Source organism: Pituophis catenifer, unplaced genomic scaffold, assembly GCF_029215685.1.
Source record: "Pituophis catenifer annectens isolate HBS135680 unplaced genomic scaffold, rPitCat1.0.hap2 SCAF_1, whole genome shotgun sequence".
In the NCBI taxonomy this organism is placed as follows: Eukaryota; Metazoa; Chordata; class Lepidosauria; order Squamata; family Colubridae; genus Pituophis; species Pituophis catenifer.
The window spans coordinates 47,900,277-47,917,640 of NW_027256881.1; the positions used below are offsets into that span (position 1 = coordinate 47,900,277).

At 34.5% G+C, this 17,364-nt stretch overlaps 1 protein-coding gene across 1 annotated transcript in view; it reads right to left on the bottom strand.

Moving 5' to 3' along the window:
• USH2A (usherin) overlaps positions 1 to 17,364 on the bottom strand; it is a 474,981-nt gene that overhangs the window by 195,270 nt on the left and 262,347 nt on the right. Inside the window, exon 36 of the mRNA XM_070957393.1 lies at positions 15,605 to 15,767. Within this exon, the coding sequence (XP_070813494.1) occupies positions 15,605 to 15,767 (163 nt within the window). The remainder of the gene's footprint in view (positions 1 to 15,604; positions 15,768 to 17,364) is intronic.

The window sequence follows — 17,364 nt, forward strand, 5'->3', positions numbered from 1 at the left end:
TCACAAATTTAAACAGCGTTTAGTCATTTCAATTAAATTTACAATTTCTATATTTCCTTTTTGCCATATTTATTCCTCATCTATTTTTTTTAAAAAAAACAATATCACCCTTCATCCTCATCTCTAATCTTAATCAAATTCAATTTTTCCCTTCTATTCTATATTATACCCCTTCCCATTGTCATCTATTTTTATATCCATCCTCACATTGGTTAATTATGTAATTATGTAATACAGTTGTTTAATACAAATTCAACATTTTAATATAAATCAATTAGTTATATAACTATCTTTTTTGTATATTAATCAATATGAACATGAATATTCCAATTATTTCCATGCAATCCAATTTCTTACAAATCAATTAATTATATTTACCAATAATAATAAACCAAATAATTTCCCCCATATATTCCTCCAAACCACAACTTAACCATTTCTGCTTTCAACACAATATACAATTATTAATAGTATCTCAATTATTACAATTCCCTAGTTAAATAGAGCTTTTTTTCTTTTGTGTTTTAAAATCTTGAACTCTCCTCTTTTGCCCTAAATTTCCCATTGTTTGCAGTTTTGCACCTACCTTTTTTGGTGAGGAAAAAGAAAAAGAAAAAGAAGGAAATCTCTCTCTGCCTCATTTTGTCACGTTGCAGCTTTACTTTCGCTTTCGCCTTTGTTTTCAGCATAACTAGGGGGAAAAAAATCTGCTCCAGGAACTTTTTGCAGCTTTTTGCAGCTAATTAACCTAGCGGGAGCTGTTAACAGGGGCTGTTTTTTCTATTTTTGCAGGCATGGGTCTACTCATTTTTTTTTAACACTGATCAGCTGTAGGTCGGCCCTTTGAAGCCCCGCGGCAAGAGTTTAATCAGTTTTTTTTCCCTCTAGCCATCAGCGGGGATTCAGGAGGCAGCCGGGACTCAGGAGGCAGAATGAAAAATCAGGACTTTTTTAAAACGCCGTGGGACGCGGGACAAATTGCTCAAAAGCGGGACTGTCCCGCCAAAAGCGGGACGTCTGGTCACCTTAATGTAAAGCAAAATATAAAAATGTGCTAAGACATCTAAAACAGATGCAAATGCTGGTATCTAGCAAGTAATCATAGGCAAAACAGTTTCATCCATTTCTTTCCTTAAAATAAGTTTTATTTTCCTTTACATGTTCCATCTATAAAGCCCATTTCCATCTACATAACAAATAATAGTTTTTATAATTCAAAATGCTACTGAGAAAAAAAAGCTTCAAGCTAAGCAACACTTTGTTCTGTTGCCTCGATAACAACATTAATACACAGTAATTATATAATTAGTTGTAACATTAAGTTCTAGTTATAGCAGCATGATTACTTGGCAATTATGAGAAGTATATAATTACTCAATAATTATGAGAAGTATGTAATTACATAACCGTTTCATTCAGCTGCCCCCCCCTCCAATGAACTTGCATATTTATAACGAGTTTGGTGATGCAGAAGTTCAAATTGCTCACTAAGTCAAATTTAAACAAAGGAGATGGTGGCAGATCTCCTAACAAGAATTATAGGCAGAACAAAGGTTTCTCATCCAAGCAGTTTACAGTCCTGGCAACTAAAGTATTAGGGAAATTTCTTTTCCCCCTTTAAAAATTCAAGTTCTCAAATTACTCATGCTGGAAGTGACACAGTATGCCATTTTGCCACTTTTCACTGAATAAACCTGACTTTCAGTGGGCTGGAAAATGCTGCCACATTGGTTCAGCCTGAAAGAAAGTGTGATACTGATAAGCATTTCATATAAGTGAGTGGTGCATTCATTTTTCCATTTTTTCATATGTCTCCTCTTCTACCTGACCCACAATCCTAAATTCTACACTTTGGCATCAGGATCATGCTCTTGCCTATAAGGGCAATAATTTAAGATACTGGTAAATTTCAAGTGTTCTTGAAATTCCATAATGCTTTATACCAAGACAATATAGAGTTTGTTTTATCCTTTCCTTCCTAGTCATATGTTTTAATCAATAGAATAAACAGTTTATCAACTCCATTCAACAAAGACACTTTGAACTAGTTAGCCAATGACATCTTCAGGGACCTTACTAATAGGGAGATGACATAATAATGTTTATGTTGCTAATTTTACTCACACAAGCATTTCAATTCTATAGAATAAAAGATTTTCATTCTTACAGCTTGTTTGCAGTGGTAATCTCTTGAATGAAGTAGGATGGTGTTTGGTATCTGCCAAGCTCCATCTTTACAAAGGAATTCCCAACATTAAAAAGGAAGAAATGGCTTACCGCTTTAGCTAAAAATGTTCTGACCAAATTAGAAAGAGGCATAGGAGCATGATGAGGATTTATTTTTTATTTTTTTTAAAGGAGAGCTGTCCATGATCTCTGTGCCAAAAGGTGAGCCAGTTACTCTGCCACAAATGCTAAGCATGAAAAAGTTAGTGAACAGTGTTGATTTTCCTTGATCTTTGTCACTTTTTCTTAATTACAGAATCATTTTAACCCTTCGGAAAACCTTTAGGAAAAAGTTCAGCCCATCTGACTGAGGTTATTCTTTCAAAATGAAGTCCAAGATACCCTTTGGGCTGGCTACTGCCTTTGACAGCCTAGGCCAACCTCCCATTGTGCTCACTAAGATCAGGTTGTGGAAGTAGCACTGACAAGTAAATGCCACTGAGAGCAATCAAGCAAGAAGATGAAGGCAGATTTTCCATTCCTTCTACTGCTTATAACCTGTGTATCAAGCAATTCCTTCTTTCTTTCTTTAAAAAAATACTTTTATCTCATAGACTCACAGTTCCTGCTGAGAAGAGGGAGGTGAAAAATAAATGACCTCTTGACTCAAGTATATTTAGGGGCTTGTTCTACACAAAGAGATTCACAAAGGAGATATATTATAGTCCTGAAAAGTCTGCAGGCTATCATATCCCCTGCTGTGTGAGTAAAGGAGGGAAGCACACAAGTCATAGATAGCTATGAAATACTTGTACCAGGGTTTCTTTTTAAAAGAAATAATACTAATCTGAAGTTTTTCAAAAATATAATTCAAAGCACAATTTTAGCTGCCTTTTTAGAAAAACATGAACTTGCATCGACAGTAATTGGCAGATGGGACTTGAGTAGAAAAGGATCAATAGAGGTTAAATGCAATAAATTAGGAGATTAAAATATTTTACACAGAATGATGGCACATGAACAACTGCTCTATTTAAAGATTAAAAATACCGGTAGCACAAATGACTGAATAGCTTTAATAGCTTTAAATATAAACATTGGTTAACAGGTAAATTTGTTCTTTCTCATGAATTAAAATCTTGCTTTGGACTGTAGACAGTTTTGTTTTCATAAGAAATCATCTTACATTGCATAATAATCAAATACTAGGTAGATGATTTCATCAAATGAAAAGAGCGCTTTCATTTCCAGGTTTAAATATAGAAGTAGATTCTTAAAGACAATGAATGTAATTGGAATGTTAAGAAATAACTAATTCTAAATTAGTTGCGGAAGCACAGACAACATATATTATTTATAAATCCAATAAATAATAATAATAATAATAATAATAATAATAATAATAATAATAATAACAATAAAAACAACAACAACAACAACATGTTACTGGTGCTTTGATCTCTACAACCTACTTTATTCTTGAATCCTGGGTTCAAAAGAAGACTCCCTTCAAGTTAAAGCTTTTCTTTTTTAGCCATAAACATTGAAAAAGAGCTGCCCTTCATCCAGCTTTAGGTTTACTGAAAGTTCAGCCTTCCTGAGGAACGTTTGGAGAATCACAGTTCATAAATGCCTATCTGATTATTGTTTTTAATAATATGGACCATGTACTGGAGAATTCCATGTCTTACCTTGAAATGCCTCTTGGTGATTTCCAATTTGTTTTTGTACCCATATGCCATATTGGCTGTAAAAATAGCCAGGAGTATATCCAATTTCCCTTGTAAAGTAAGCTGTCATGGGGCTTGCTATATGCTATCCGTGACTAAGGATGGAAGTATAAGAAAATGATTTGGGAAAAAAGCTCCAAACAGCTGGTTATTTTTATTTTTTTCTTCAGTACCCATGTACCATATGTATAAAATTCTTTCAGACTGGTAGGCTAAATTATTTCTGTTCTGGGGCCATCATCCTGTGGGATTCGCTAGACTGAAATAACATAAATGGGTATCCTTTTCCATTCTTCTTATAATCATTGTCACAAGAATTTAAATGCCTCATATATTCCTGTAATTTTTCCCTCTGCAGGCTCTACTATTTTGACCTTTTCAATATTCTGTAATTTGACTGGCTGGCCATTTCAGATTCTTTCCTTTTTACAGCCTTATTAACTTATGGGAAAGAGGTGAAATGGGTGACCAGTCAGAATACATAATATTAGAGAGGTCAAGTAGTACAGTAGAGTGCTAAGCAGACAAGCAATGCCACCTATTAGGCATTAGCAGTCCAATTTCCTCTTCTTGTTGCAAAGGCTGTTAACAAGAATAAAAGATGACATAGCATCAAGTCATTCATGGCAAAGACAGTAATTGAAAATGAAATAAAAATAAACCAAATCCATCCTTTTTTTCTTTTCTGTTCACTAACTGGTCTCATCTGCTCATAAAAGAAAATTCTTAAATGGCAGCAGCCATTAACTGAATTTATAGCAATCTCATTCTTCCCATTGCCCTCAACTTATCTTAGCAACATGCCACATTGCTGAAGAATATATGAAAAGACCATTTAAAAATAAAGAACAAATGTAGCTTTGTTAGCTGGGATGAGATGGGGAATATAAATCCATATCCATATTCCAGGAATATATTTATTAGGCTAAGTTGAGGCCACAGTTCAAGATTCTAGTTTTAAAGAATTATTGAGAGAAGATGGCAGTTAAAACAAAAAACAAAAAACAAAAACAGCTTTGACTGGTTGGCAAGCCATGAATCTGCATTTTGTTAAACTCATGGAGTGCACTGAGCCAAGGTGGCGCAGTGGTTAGAGTGCAGTACTGCAGCTACTTCAGCAGATCAGCGGATCAAATCTCACCGGCTCAAGGTTGACTCAGCCTTCCATCCTTCCGAGGTGGGTAAAATGAGGACCCAGATTGTTGGGGGAAATATGCTATTTAGTATACTGTCTTTGGTGTAAGCCGCCCAAAGTCTTCGGAGAGTGGGCGGCATAGAAATATGACTAATAAAATAAATAATAAATGATAAATGGAAGGAGACCAGAGATATTTTAAATTACACTTTTCAAGTTTTCTAATGGTTTTGGTTTTTTTTTTTTTACCTAGCCCTATAAAAGCGCCTAATTTGAATATCTACCATGTATTCCAGCATTCCATTTAGATGGCAATGAAATGCAAATTATAACTTTGTCTTGAACATTGGCTGTTTTCCCCATCTTCTCTTTGTCTCTGCTCTCTCCCTCCCCCCCCCGTGAGACAGACACACACACACACAGAGACAGAAAGAGACAGACAGACTGGCAGAGACACACAGAGAGACAGAGACAGAGAGAATTAAGGAAATGGCCTGAAACTATTTAGAAACAGGGACATGCCTTTCTTCTGCCTTATTCTTTACCTCCCTTTATTGAAGAAGAAGTGATGTAACTATGTTTCTAGAAAACTGATCAAATAGCTGAGGGGGATTTTGTTGGAGGATTTAAGCTGTAAATCTATAGCTATCTATAGTCAGTATGTATATTTATATAGAGACAAGTCTTTACTGGTGTTTTGAATATTTTCCTCATGCAAGATATTTCTTGCCAAAATACTCATACTGACTATATCTTCAGCAATTCATTCTGGTTGCTGAATACTCACTGCAAGATAATTAGGTTGATCAGTAATATTTTCTTTTTCAGGTTCAACACCTGTAGAATAATGACTTGCAGGACCATATGTCCCAGGCTGCAAGTTTAAGGTCTTTGACAGAAATTGTGTATGTTCAGTTCAGATGAACTGAAGTTGACCAGCTGCTGACCAACCCTTCTCTTAAGCCTAGCAAAAAGTAGGAAAGTAATTGAAACTGACAAATATACAAAAAGGGGTGTTAGCTTTTGCAAATGATACTATTTTCTTCTTGTTGGAAGCCTAGGGGAAACTTGGTGTCAATCGCTATATTTTAATGCTGCTGAAATAAGTGTGGGAAATGCTTCTTTTATACCAGCCTAGCTACTGATATTGTAAGTAGTCTGAGAATGAAGTAAAGGTAACATTTTAGGATGAAGGAGCTGAAGTGTGATTGACAAGGAATGGTTGTACTGTAGTTGTAGTTGCTAGGCAGAGCTTAGGACTTCTTTGACATTGGCAGGGCATGCGGGAACTTCCATTAATTTCAGAGCAAAATTAATCTCTGTTATCCAGTTAAGATAGAAGTGATGTAATCTTTTGATTCAAAGTAGTTTCACCAATCCAAAACATGCTGATAATGCAGAATACCCATATAATGTCTCAAATTATGTGGAGTGATGTTTCTTGCCATACCTGAGAGTTTTTGTGAACTTTCCTGAAGTATCTAGGAACATTGCGGTTGTTGAAAATGGGCATTAATGTTAAATAGCATTAATTTTCCTAATCCATTATTATACAATTATTTATTTACAAAAATTTATTGGCTGCCCAGCTCCCTCATTTAATGATGAATCCAGGCTGACAGCTCTTTCTTCCCATTCATGTTGATATGACCCTACTATTATAGTCCTTCTATTTGTGTGATTTGCATGACATCTTTCAAAACCAACTTTTCTCAGGGTAGCTCATAACAGACTAAAACTATGAAAGCAGTTTGACTTTAAATATTTCCAATTAGGAACATGTGAAAAAAACAATAGCAGTGCATTTTGAAGTGCCTGTCAAAATAACTAATGTGAGAAGCCAATGACGTCAGAGCTGGGTAGGGCTTTCTAGAGACTATTGGCTATTCGTTTCCTAGAATCCAGACTCAGAATTAGAAAATGGAAGTTCCAGTCAGTTATCTTGTTATATTATTTTGTAATTAATGAAGCCACATCAGATCAGAAACCTTAACATTTTACAGTTTCTCATTCTTTCTCTTCCCAGCCAAAGAATATAGAATACCTCTCCTCTAATCCTCTACTCCTTTTTATTTGTTTCCCACAAACAAACAAACAAACATTAAATAAATAAAACAAACAAAGTTAAATAAATAAAATACAGCAAATAAATAAAACAAATAAAGTAAATAAATAAATATCTACTGATTTGTACTGACATAATCTCTTTTCTTTTTATAACATCCCTGATTTTAATTACTATTTTTACCTCATTCAATTACTATTTTTACTTCATTCAATCACTATTTTTACCTCATTCAATTACTATTCTTAACCTCCCTATTTCCTTTACTCTACATGAAGAATAAAGGGGCCATTTGAGGGATGGACTCCAATTGTGACAACCTGTCCCATCATATCCAGCAGGAGAGGTATGTCTGGGTCCCATTTGTAAAAAGGTATCATCTGGCAAAAGCTAGGTAGACAGTGTCTACCTAACTTTCTTTCTAGTGTCCACATTTTGGAGCATTACCTACATAGAGATTAGATTAGTCCCAGTCCTGGCAGCCTTTCATATGCCTTTGAAGATCTTCTTATGCTATTGGCCATGGAGCTTAGAATATATGACAGAGCTTGTGGGATGATTGTACTCATGGTTTTTATTTTAGCTAACATTTATTTTTGTATAGGGGGGGCGGATTATAGTTAGTTTATTGCTATTTTATTTTTTTAATTGCTTTTTCCATCCAGAATCATGATGTTGATATGCATGGCTTTATACACTGAAATCAATAAATAAAATCACTCAACCTTCTATATTTTACAGGATTGTTATAAAGGATAAAATGAAAGCTGTTTTGAGATATTGGAGAAAAAGCAGTATACAAATTTCATAAATAAAATTAAAATTGCTTATATAATGACATAAATTATTTTCTATGGATGGTTCAAATTAGTTTTCCAATACATTGCAGGGACTTAGATTGAATGATCCTTGTTATCTCTTTCAATTACAATTCTATGTTTTTGCCTATTTTGAATAAGAATATGAGTTAGATATTATTATTTGATTACAATCTCAAAATTCTATGTTCTAAAATTATCTATTGCAGTACAGTATTCTTAAAGTGGGGGTCTTAACAAAAGATGCTAGTCATGTTCATTATAAATGTTCTAGCTTGCCTCCTATTTCATGAACTCAATTGTCAATGCTTCTTCTTCATTTCTTTTTGAAACAAAAATAAGTGTCTCCCAAATCCTGATTCTTTAGATTCTGCTTTAGGATTCTTAGCCAAATACTTGACTAGCTGCAGGAATTTAATTGTTTCTCAGAGTCATGCGGTAAAGAAAGTAAAATTGTATTTTTTAATTGAACAAACAGAACACATTAATAGCGATTAAGTAAGAACAACTTACTTAATATTCTGGATTGCCATGTACCACGAAAAACTTTATGGAATTACTTACAGTCCAGTCTATTAATTTAAGCATACCATTCTCTTTTCAATATATTCACACCAGATTGTGTTTAATCTGTATGTTGAAAGAGTATAATCCACATAACTTTAAGACTTCAGTAAACTTTAGAAGACTTACAAACTTGCACAGAGGGCAGGCACACATTTCCTAGCATGCAAAATTTTTCATTAAGAAAATTAAAATGATTTATTCTGCTTCTGCAAGAACGAAGGTGGAGCTAAGCCTATAGAAGGCAGTGAAGCTGATCCATTTGGCCTCTGTAAATCCTTCTTAATCACATTTTAAATATTTCACATAAAAGATCTTTACTAACTTTTAGTAACAACGATTCAGCTACATAAAGTGCAAAAACTCTATTACAACCATTATTACTTATATTAAACAAGCCCATTAATATAATTTCTTTATTCACTAAAAAAAAATTGCACTAGTTAGTATATCTTTCCATATAATAAAAGGATCCCAGAATATCAACTATGGGCTTTCTGTCCTCCCCCCTTTTGTGTATTTGACTGATATCAGAATTATTATACATAAAAATGTTCACTTCTCCAGGGAAGCTGCCGAAAAAAAAATAGTTGAGCAAAACAAAGGAAAAAGTCCTTAAATCCATAATCAAATATCTAGGCTGATTGTTTTCACTTGCACTTTCATTGATTCCAACTGTAGGCAGTGACTATAAATATAAATATAAAAAGTGGGACACAATTAATTTCATAATAACAAAATAAACTCTTTTCTGAGCAGCAATGAATTGGTATCAGTTAGTCCATTCAATCACAGACCATTTTGTTTGTATATTGAACAAATTAAACTCTACGGTATATAATAAGTCATTTCATAAATGCTGATAAAATTCACTACAGTCAGTTAAAATGATGTATAAAAATGGATGTCTGCATTTGTTATTCAATATGATCCTGGCTTTACCAGTTGAGCATGAAAGTGATTTCCTATATTACATGCTTTTGAATAAAAATAATACAACAACAATGTTGTCCAGTAGAGTTTAGGGATTTAAGAGTCAGCATCACTGAATCAGTCATTTAGCTGTTAACTCTCTGTTTGTAAATTGATCTACTGTCTACCTTATTTGAGGTCTAAGTAAACTATATGTCTAGATTAAATAATAATAATTTTTTTTACCACTGCATAAAAATCTATATCAATGCCCCATAATAAGCTTTTTTTCTGAAAAGCTTTCTAAGCAGGAAACAATAGCCTTAAAACTGTAGCCTTATTTTAATATTTATTTTATGAATCTAATAATCGGGAACATTCTCATTTAGGCATACAGTCATAGAAATAAAAAAATAATTTCTTCAACTCAGTTTTGCATGCAAATTTCTTGGATAGGCTTAATATCCAGATGCTAGTATGAACATCATTTTCAAAGACAACTACTTAAAAAAAGATTTATGTACATTATCCATCTTACTGCTAATTATATTTATACAAATTTCTTACTACTCCTGGGAGCATCATTTTGTAACATCATTTTGAATAAACATTCAGGAAAAAACTATATAAGATCAAATTAAGTGCCACTATTCATAGAGTAAATCAATAGTATGGTTGATATTAATATTTGGTAATATGTCTTGAAACAAAAAATGTTATTATACATATAATATGTATTTCATACAAAGCATAATGACACATAAATTTTGCTTCAACCATTCTCAATATACCGTATCTTCAAGATGCAGGGAGGGATTTTTTAATTGGCCATTATTCATATATGCAACTCCCATCTGAAATTATAAGTGATTTAGTCTAGCAAAAATCTGAGCCAACTGACACAACACTGTCTCCTCCCTTAGCAACTCTTGTGCTTCACTTGTTTGATCAGAAAAGAAGCACATTTGTCTCCCTCACTACGGAAAAGTGGCAACAGTTGTATTTTTTCAAAGTCTTGGATTAGCCACATTTTACAAAGATTGTATTTTGCAATCTTAGCTATAATGGACTAATTTGTTGAATGTATAAGAATATATATATATATTTGTACATTTCAAACATTTTCTTCGGTGGCACTACTATTAACTATTGCTTATTGCTTGGTCAAACTATTTTCCAAAGCACCAAAAGGCAAGACAAAAAACAATGGTTGAAAACTAACCAAGGAGAGAAGCAACCTAGAACTAATTTCCTAATGGTGAGAGCAAGCAACCAATGGAACAACTTGCCTTCAGAACTTGTGGATGGTCAACCACTGGAGGCTTTCAAAAAGAAACTGGACAACGATTTGTCTGAAATGGTATAGGGTCTCCTGCTCAAGCAGGGGACTGAATTAGAAGACCTCCAACGTCCCTTCCAACTCTTTTAATCTGTTATTCTGTTCTATTATTCTGTTATGCTTGTTCTTCACTGCTACAAAAATCTTTGCCATGTTCAAAGTATGAACATACTGTAGAATGACATGAAACAAGATTGCATCACTATCTTAAAATTAACAGTTCTTTCCACCAGGTAACTTTGATAATGATTGCTTAATTTTGTTCATTGGTCTAATGTTGCTTTGAATAGTTAGCTATAACTAAGGTTCAAGGAAAATGTTTTTTTTTTAAAAAAAAAAATCTGGGCCCTTTGCTTTTGCTATTTTTATTATTCCTATATATCTACTGTATACACATGTGCAAATGTCAGAAGGTAACCCTTTAATTTTATAGGAAATGAATACACAAATGAAGGTGTATTCCCAGTGTCCCAGGATAACGTTCAGGATCCAATCTCGGTTGGTCAGAGGTTTTGTCTTCCGAGCTTTTGGACTTGGGCTAGAGAGAAATTCCCTGAAGATGGGCTCCTGCACAAGTCCGAAAGCTCGGAAGACAAAACTTCTGGTCCCGGTGACTGATCCAGATTGGAAATGAATACAACCTTTCTGGCGGGGTTTCAATTGTCATCTGACATACACTTAGATGAAGCAGAGAATTTGAGCTTTACATGAAGCATTATATCATGTGGTTTGCCAATAGAAACATGAACATGTTTTTCACTTGCAAATTCACAAATAGAGGGATAATTGATTTATAACAAGGAAGTGCTATAACACATTCCTAGTTGTCCTCCAATTGTATGCAGCTCAAGAAAGTTGAAGTTAGATATGTGTGAAAACTTCCTTAAAAACAAGAGGGGAACAGTTTAACATACAGGAGATGATGCATGGTGTGGCATATAGACACAACACAAGCAAGAATGGATTCTAAACACAGAGATACATGGTAAAATATAATGGATAGTGTTGCAGTAAATTAATTTGAAAATGGCTCCTTTGAAAGTCAGATTAGTAATGTGGTTAAAGAGACTCTAGGCTAGAAATTGATTTACCACAGATTTTAGTAGAGCCTTGGCCTCAAGGCTAACTGAGTGACTTTAGACCAGTCACTTTCCACTCTAGAAAGAAGGAAATAGCAAGCTACTTCTGAAAAATTTACCACGAAACATCCCCAGGATTTAATATTATTTTGAAGGTATACAGAAATGTTTCTTTTACTTATTTCATGGCTTTTTAATATTTACTTCCTTCTACACTTTGCATAATATGCATGTATGAAGAAAGCTTTAAAAGGCAGAAAAATTTCTGACCACCTCAGAAATTAAATAAAGCGAGCATTAATCCCGCCAGAAATGGCATGATTTTCTCATATCCCTAAAAAACATTATACCACAATCAAACATTAAAAGCCCCAACATATTGGAAAAATATCAACCATTTGAAACTAAATGTACAGATGAATCAGGCACTCTTGTAATTTCTTTTCAAAGATAAAATACACAGACTTTTGATTAATTCAAACATTACATGTTGAAATATTTGTCCTTTTTGAGATCTACAACTTATTTTTCTGGTGGATATAGTTCACAAACCAAAATGAGGTGTATAATTAAGAATTAGTTGTTGTCTCTCCTGGTTTTTCTTATTATTTTCGATCTTCAAAAGTCAAATTAAATTGACATGATGTCATGGAACAAGAAAAAATTATGAAAATATAAATGCTTGAGGACTGCAAGAATATGTCATGTGCTCTTTTCCCTTTACAATACCTGATTCTGGAGCCTGATTTGGTGTTTAAGTGATTGCATCGCTCATTCAGTCTCTAAACAAATTTTTCTGAATGCCAGATCAAAACAACTGAAACTTTTCAAGTTAAGTCTTGAACATGAACAACAACAACAGCCTGTCACAATGTTATATAATTTTCTGTAATCTGTTCACTCTTAATTTTTAAATCTAATGTCTGAAGCTTGCTCTATCATTTAGTTTTCTACATTAGCAGCTTTGAATTCCCACTAGGGGGCAGCTAACCAGAATGGGAAAAGCCATATTTTTTATTTCAACAATTTTTTTTTTGTACAAGTTAAGTTTCAGTGCAACTTAACTTAAACATTTTAGTGCTGCCTTTTCACCAGACAGTGCAGCTATGGATGAAATACAGTTGTTCATTATGTCAAGAAAATGTTCAATTAACTACCAGACAATTCAGTAAGCTCTGTGTAAATCTACAGAGGAGATGTGTCATAAGTAAGTTTGCTGAATTAATATTTAATTTATTTCTTGCATAAAAATTAACTACCCACCCCCCACAACATCCTGCATAAATGTCAGCCACAATAGCTATTTAGAACTTGTAAGGGACACTGCATTGAAATGACTTTTATTTATTTATTTAGCATTGCCAAGCAAAGATTCTATCATGGGAGAAAAAAGAATGAAAAGATTTTTCCTGGAGTCCATTTCTCAAATAAGTTCCCCCCCCCTCTTTTCCTCACAGACCTGAAGCAACAGAGGAGCTTCCCAAGTCAAAACTTGTCTCTGCTTCCAATGGACTTGTTTTGCTTTTGGCAATTAACCAACCGAAATGTTATCAGGAAAGAACCCATCTCATTTATAAGCCCATGTGCTCCCCCATCAGCCTCTACACTAAAATATGCAGGCACTGTGTGCTTTATTACCAGCAGGAGATAAATGGCTGGTTTTCGTTGCTGAAGAATATATAATGGTTAAAAAGTCACTTTTTTCCTCCAGCTCTACATAAATCACAGAACTAGTCAATATTTAATAATGCTTGCCTTGGTCTGGAGTCCCTTGATCACCCCTGTCATGTGTAATAGTTCCCTCTCCGATATCTTTGACATAAAAGCCCAGCTTTACTGCAATACTAACATGTAGAAGGTCATTACGGATCGACATTTACCTTAATCTGTGACTGCCAACCATGAACCGATAAATTCCAGCAGATTCCACTGGGAGAAATCAGTAAACTTCTCAGTGGAAAGAACTGAAGGAAAATTCTGCCGAGAACAGAATACATTTTCTACAAGGGCTGCTCTGCAAATGGGTTCTGACTTTTGAAAGTTCTCTTGCCACACAGCTTTGCAACATTTAATATAGTTTTGATTGTCTGAGAGATGGGATGACAACCAGGAATGACATGACTTAGAAGGAAAGAGGATTTTTTTTCCAGAGGAAAAAAAAACAATGCAAAATTAAACACAAAGGGGAATATCACTTCTGAATTATTCATCTGCTCCCTTGGTGGAAATGACTTAGCTGTCATAAGCCCTACCAAAATGTTGGTTCTCTACCCACCCACCCCCATCATTCCTTCATCTTATAATCCTACAAGTGTTTTACAGCAGAACCATCAAAACTTTATAAAAGAGGAACAATATATATATATATATATATTCAAACTAAGATTCTTTTTCCCCTGAAAAACAGATTTATTTTCATGAAAGCAACTATTTTGTACTTATTCTTTTTCCAAATATTCTTCACTATTTTTCATTGGGGCTGCCATCTCCCCTCCCCCCAATTATTTTTTTGAAGTACTGACGAGGATAAAATATAGTGGCTAGTCGGCCAAGCATAGTTTCTGGTGACCAAAAAGAAAAAAAATCTTAGGGTTAGGACTAATCTTAGGGGAAAAAATAAAACACATAATGGCAAGTCCTAATCCAATAATCTGTCAGAAAATGTTTATTCTGAAATTACTCAGTAAAATAACAGTGGCTAAAGAAGAAATATTTTTTTGTGGAATCTGGAGCAGATCTACTAAATTCAGACCTCCAGTCATGATGTCCTACATCAGGGGTATCAAACTCGCATCATCACGTTGTCGTCACATGATGTACCACAACCTTTTCCCTTTCATTAAAATGTGGTGGGGGTGGCCAGCACGTGATGCATCTGGCCTGCAGGCTGCGAGATTGACACCTCTCTCCTACATGATGTCCAAAGAGCTTTTCTCCCTATGTTTATTACAGAGGTAAAATAAAAATAATTTTTTTAAAAAAAAAAAGATTAAAAAATTTTAGCCAAAGAATTTAATCAATGCAATCTAAAAGAAAAAAAAACTGAAAACACCAGATATAATATCTTACTATTAATACTTTGCAATAATAATAATAATAATAATAATAATGATAATGATGATGATGATGATGATGATGATGATGATGGCAGAAGATGGTGAGCTCCATAAACAACATCAGTGAAAAACAATTAATCTAAGTAGCAAACTCTAGAGTTAGATGGAAATCTCCTTTATGGAAAAATTAATCTATTCATAACACTATGCAGGATAAAATAAGAGCACATTACTTTGATATAATTGTAAGTTGCCCAGAATTGTTAATGGGTCAGATGGCCTTAAAAATTAAATTAAATAAATAGATATAATAGAGACACAGATATAATTTGAATAAGTCCATTATAGTCAATTTAACTTAGTCATGACTAAGTTAAGCACTTTTTTCTATGGACAGATATAATGCAATACAGTAATACACAGAGATACATTCTGATTATTAAACAATTCTACTAGAAAGGAAATTCTTCTCCAGGTAGATTGGTGATGGTATACTTATAAGTCTGAACCAACATTTATGAATCATTGCTGAAGGCCAAACATCATATTTTCAAGTTCCATCAAGTTTCAGTTTTTTACTTTAAAGCAATTCTGTTGCTTTTGTGTTTCTATGCTATAGAAATTTTATATCTATGCTATAAAAATATCAGATTCATGTTTTAATAAAACACTTATTCTGTAAACATCTCAAGGAACAAGTAAAACTTCAGCTCTCCAGTAATGTATCAAAATGGAAATACCTTTGTCAGCATAAAAGATTCCAGTGAAAAGGACAGCATACATTATTTGCCCATTGGGTTCATTCAGGGGAAACCATTTCACTTTAACTTCTTTGGCTCCACCATTAATAACAAACAGTTCAATGTTTCCTTTAGGTACATCTTCAGTTGTATGAACTTTTACCTGGGTATTTCATAAAACAGAGAAGAAAGAGAATATGAGAATATGAATATGACTACTGATTTGCTTCCGGGTGCAATTCAAGGTGCTGGTTGTCACCTTTAAAGCCCTTCATGGCTTAGGACCAGATTATCTGAGGGACCGTCTCTTCCTGGTCACATCTACCTGACCCATTAGAGCGGGGAGGCAGGGAATGCTGCGGGTCCCATTCCTGAGGGTGATACATCTAGTGGGACCCAGAAGAAGGGCCTTCTCTGTGGTGGCTCCCTCTCTCTGGAACATCATTCCCCCAGAGATTAGATTTCTGCAACTTGAACATGTATGAATGAATCTGATAACTTAGGCTATGGCTAAGAATAGGATAGGATAGGATAGGATAGGATAGGATAGGATAGGGTAGGGTAGGGTAGGGTAGGGTAGGGTAGGGTAGGGTAGGGTAGGGTAGGGTAGAGTAGAGTAGAATAGAATAGAATAGAATAGAATAGAATAGAATAGAATAGAATAGAATAGAATAGAATAGAATAGAATAGAATAGAATCATAGGGCTGGAAAGGACCTTGAAGGTCTTCTAATGAAATCTCCTGTCCAAGTCAAGAGGTTTTAAAGCATCCTGAACAAATGGTTATTCAATCTTTTCTTGAAAACCTCCAGCGATGGAACAGCCACAACTCCAGGATCAGCCACTCCACTGATTAATTGTTCTCACTGTCAGTAAATTTCTTTTTAATTTCAGGTTGGCTCTCTCTTTAATGAGCTTCCACCCATTGCTTCTTGTCTTGCCCTCAGGTGCTTTGGAGAATAAGTTGACCCTTTCTTCTCTATGACATTCTCTCAAGTATTGGAAGACAGCTATCATGTCACCCTAAGCCTTCTCTTCATTAGACTAAACACTCCTAATTTCCATAGCCATTCATTGTACAGTTTAGCCTCCAAACCTTTATCATTTTTGTTACTCTTTTCTGCACTTTCTAGGACATTAGCATCTTTCTTCTATCATGGCAACCAGAACTGAACACACTATTCCAAGTGCGGCTTCACATGTGCAGTATAGAGTGGTACTATCACTTCTTGTGATCTTGTTATCCCTCTGTTGATGCAACCTACAACTGCTTTGGCTTTTTTTTGGCAGCTACCACACATTGCCAGTTCATGTTTAAATGGTTGTCTATTAGGACTCCTAGAGCCTTCTTGAAGTTGCTCCTATTGAGCCAGGTACCAGTAAGTCTATACCAATATATTGATTATTTCAATATATTGTAAGTCTATACCAATATATTGATTATTTCTTGCATAAGTGTAAAACCTTATTTTTGTCACCACTGAATTTCATTTTGTTAGATAGGGCTCAGTGTTCAAGTCTGTCGAGATCCTTTTGAATCTTGAGCTACCTTCTGAAGTGTTGGCTATTCCTGCCAGATTGGTGTCACCTGCAAATTTGATGAGTTGCCCTTCTATTACCTCAATATTGTAGAGTACTGGTCTTGGGGTATCCCAGAGTCTTGAGGTATCCCAGTGCTCACTTCCCTCCTGTAGATGCAGTTCCATTAAGAATTACATGTTGTGTGCGGTTTGTTAGCCAGTTCCGAATCCATCTGGTGGT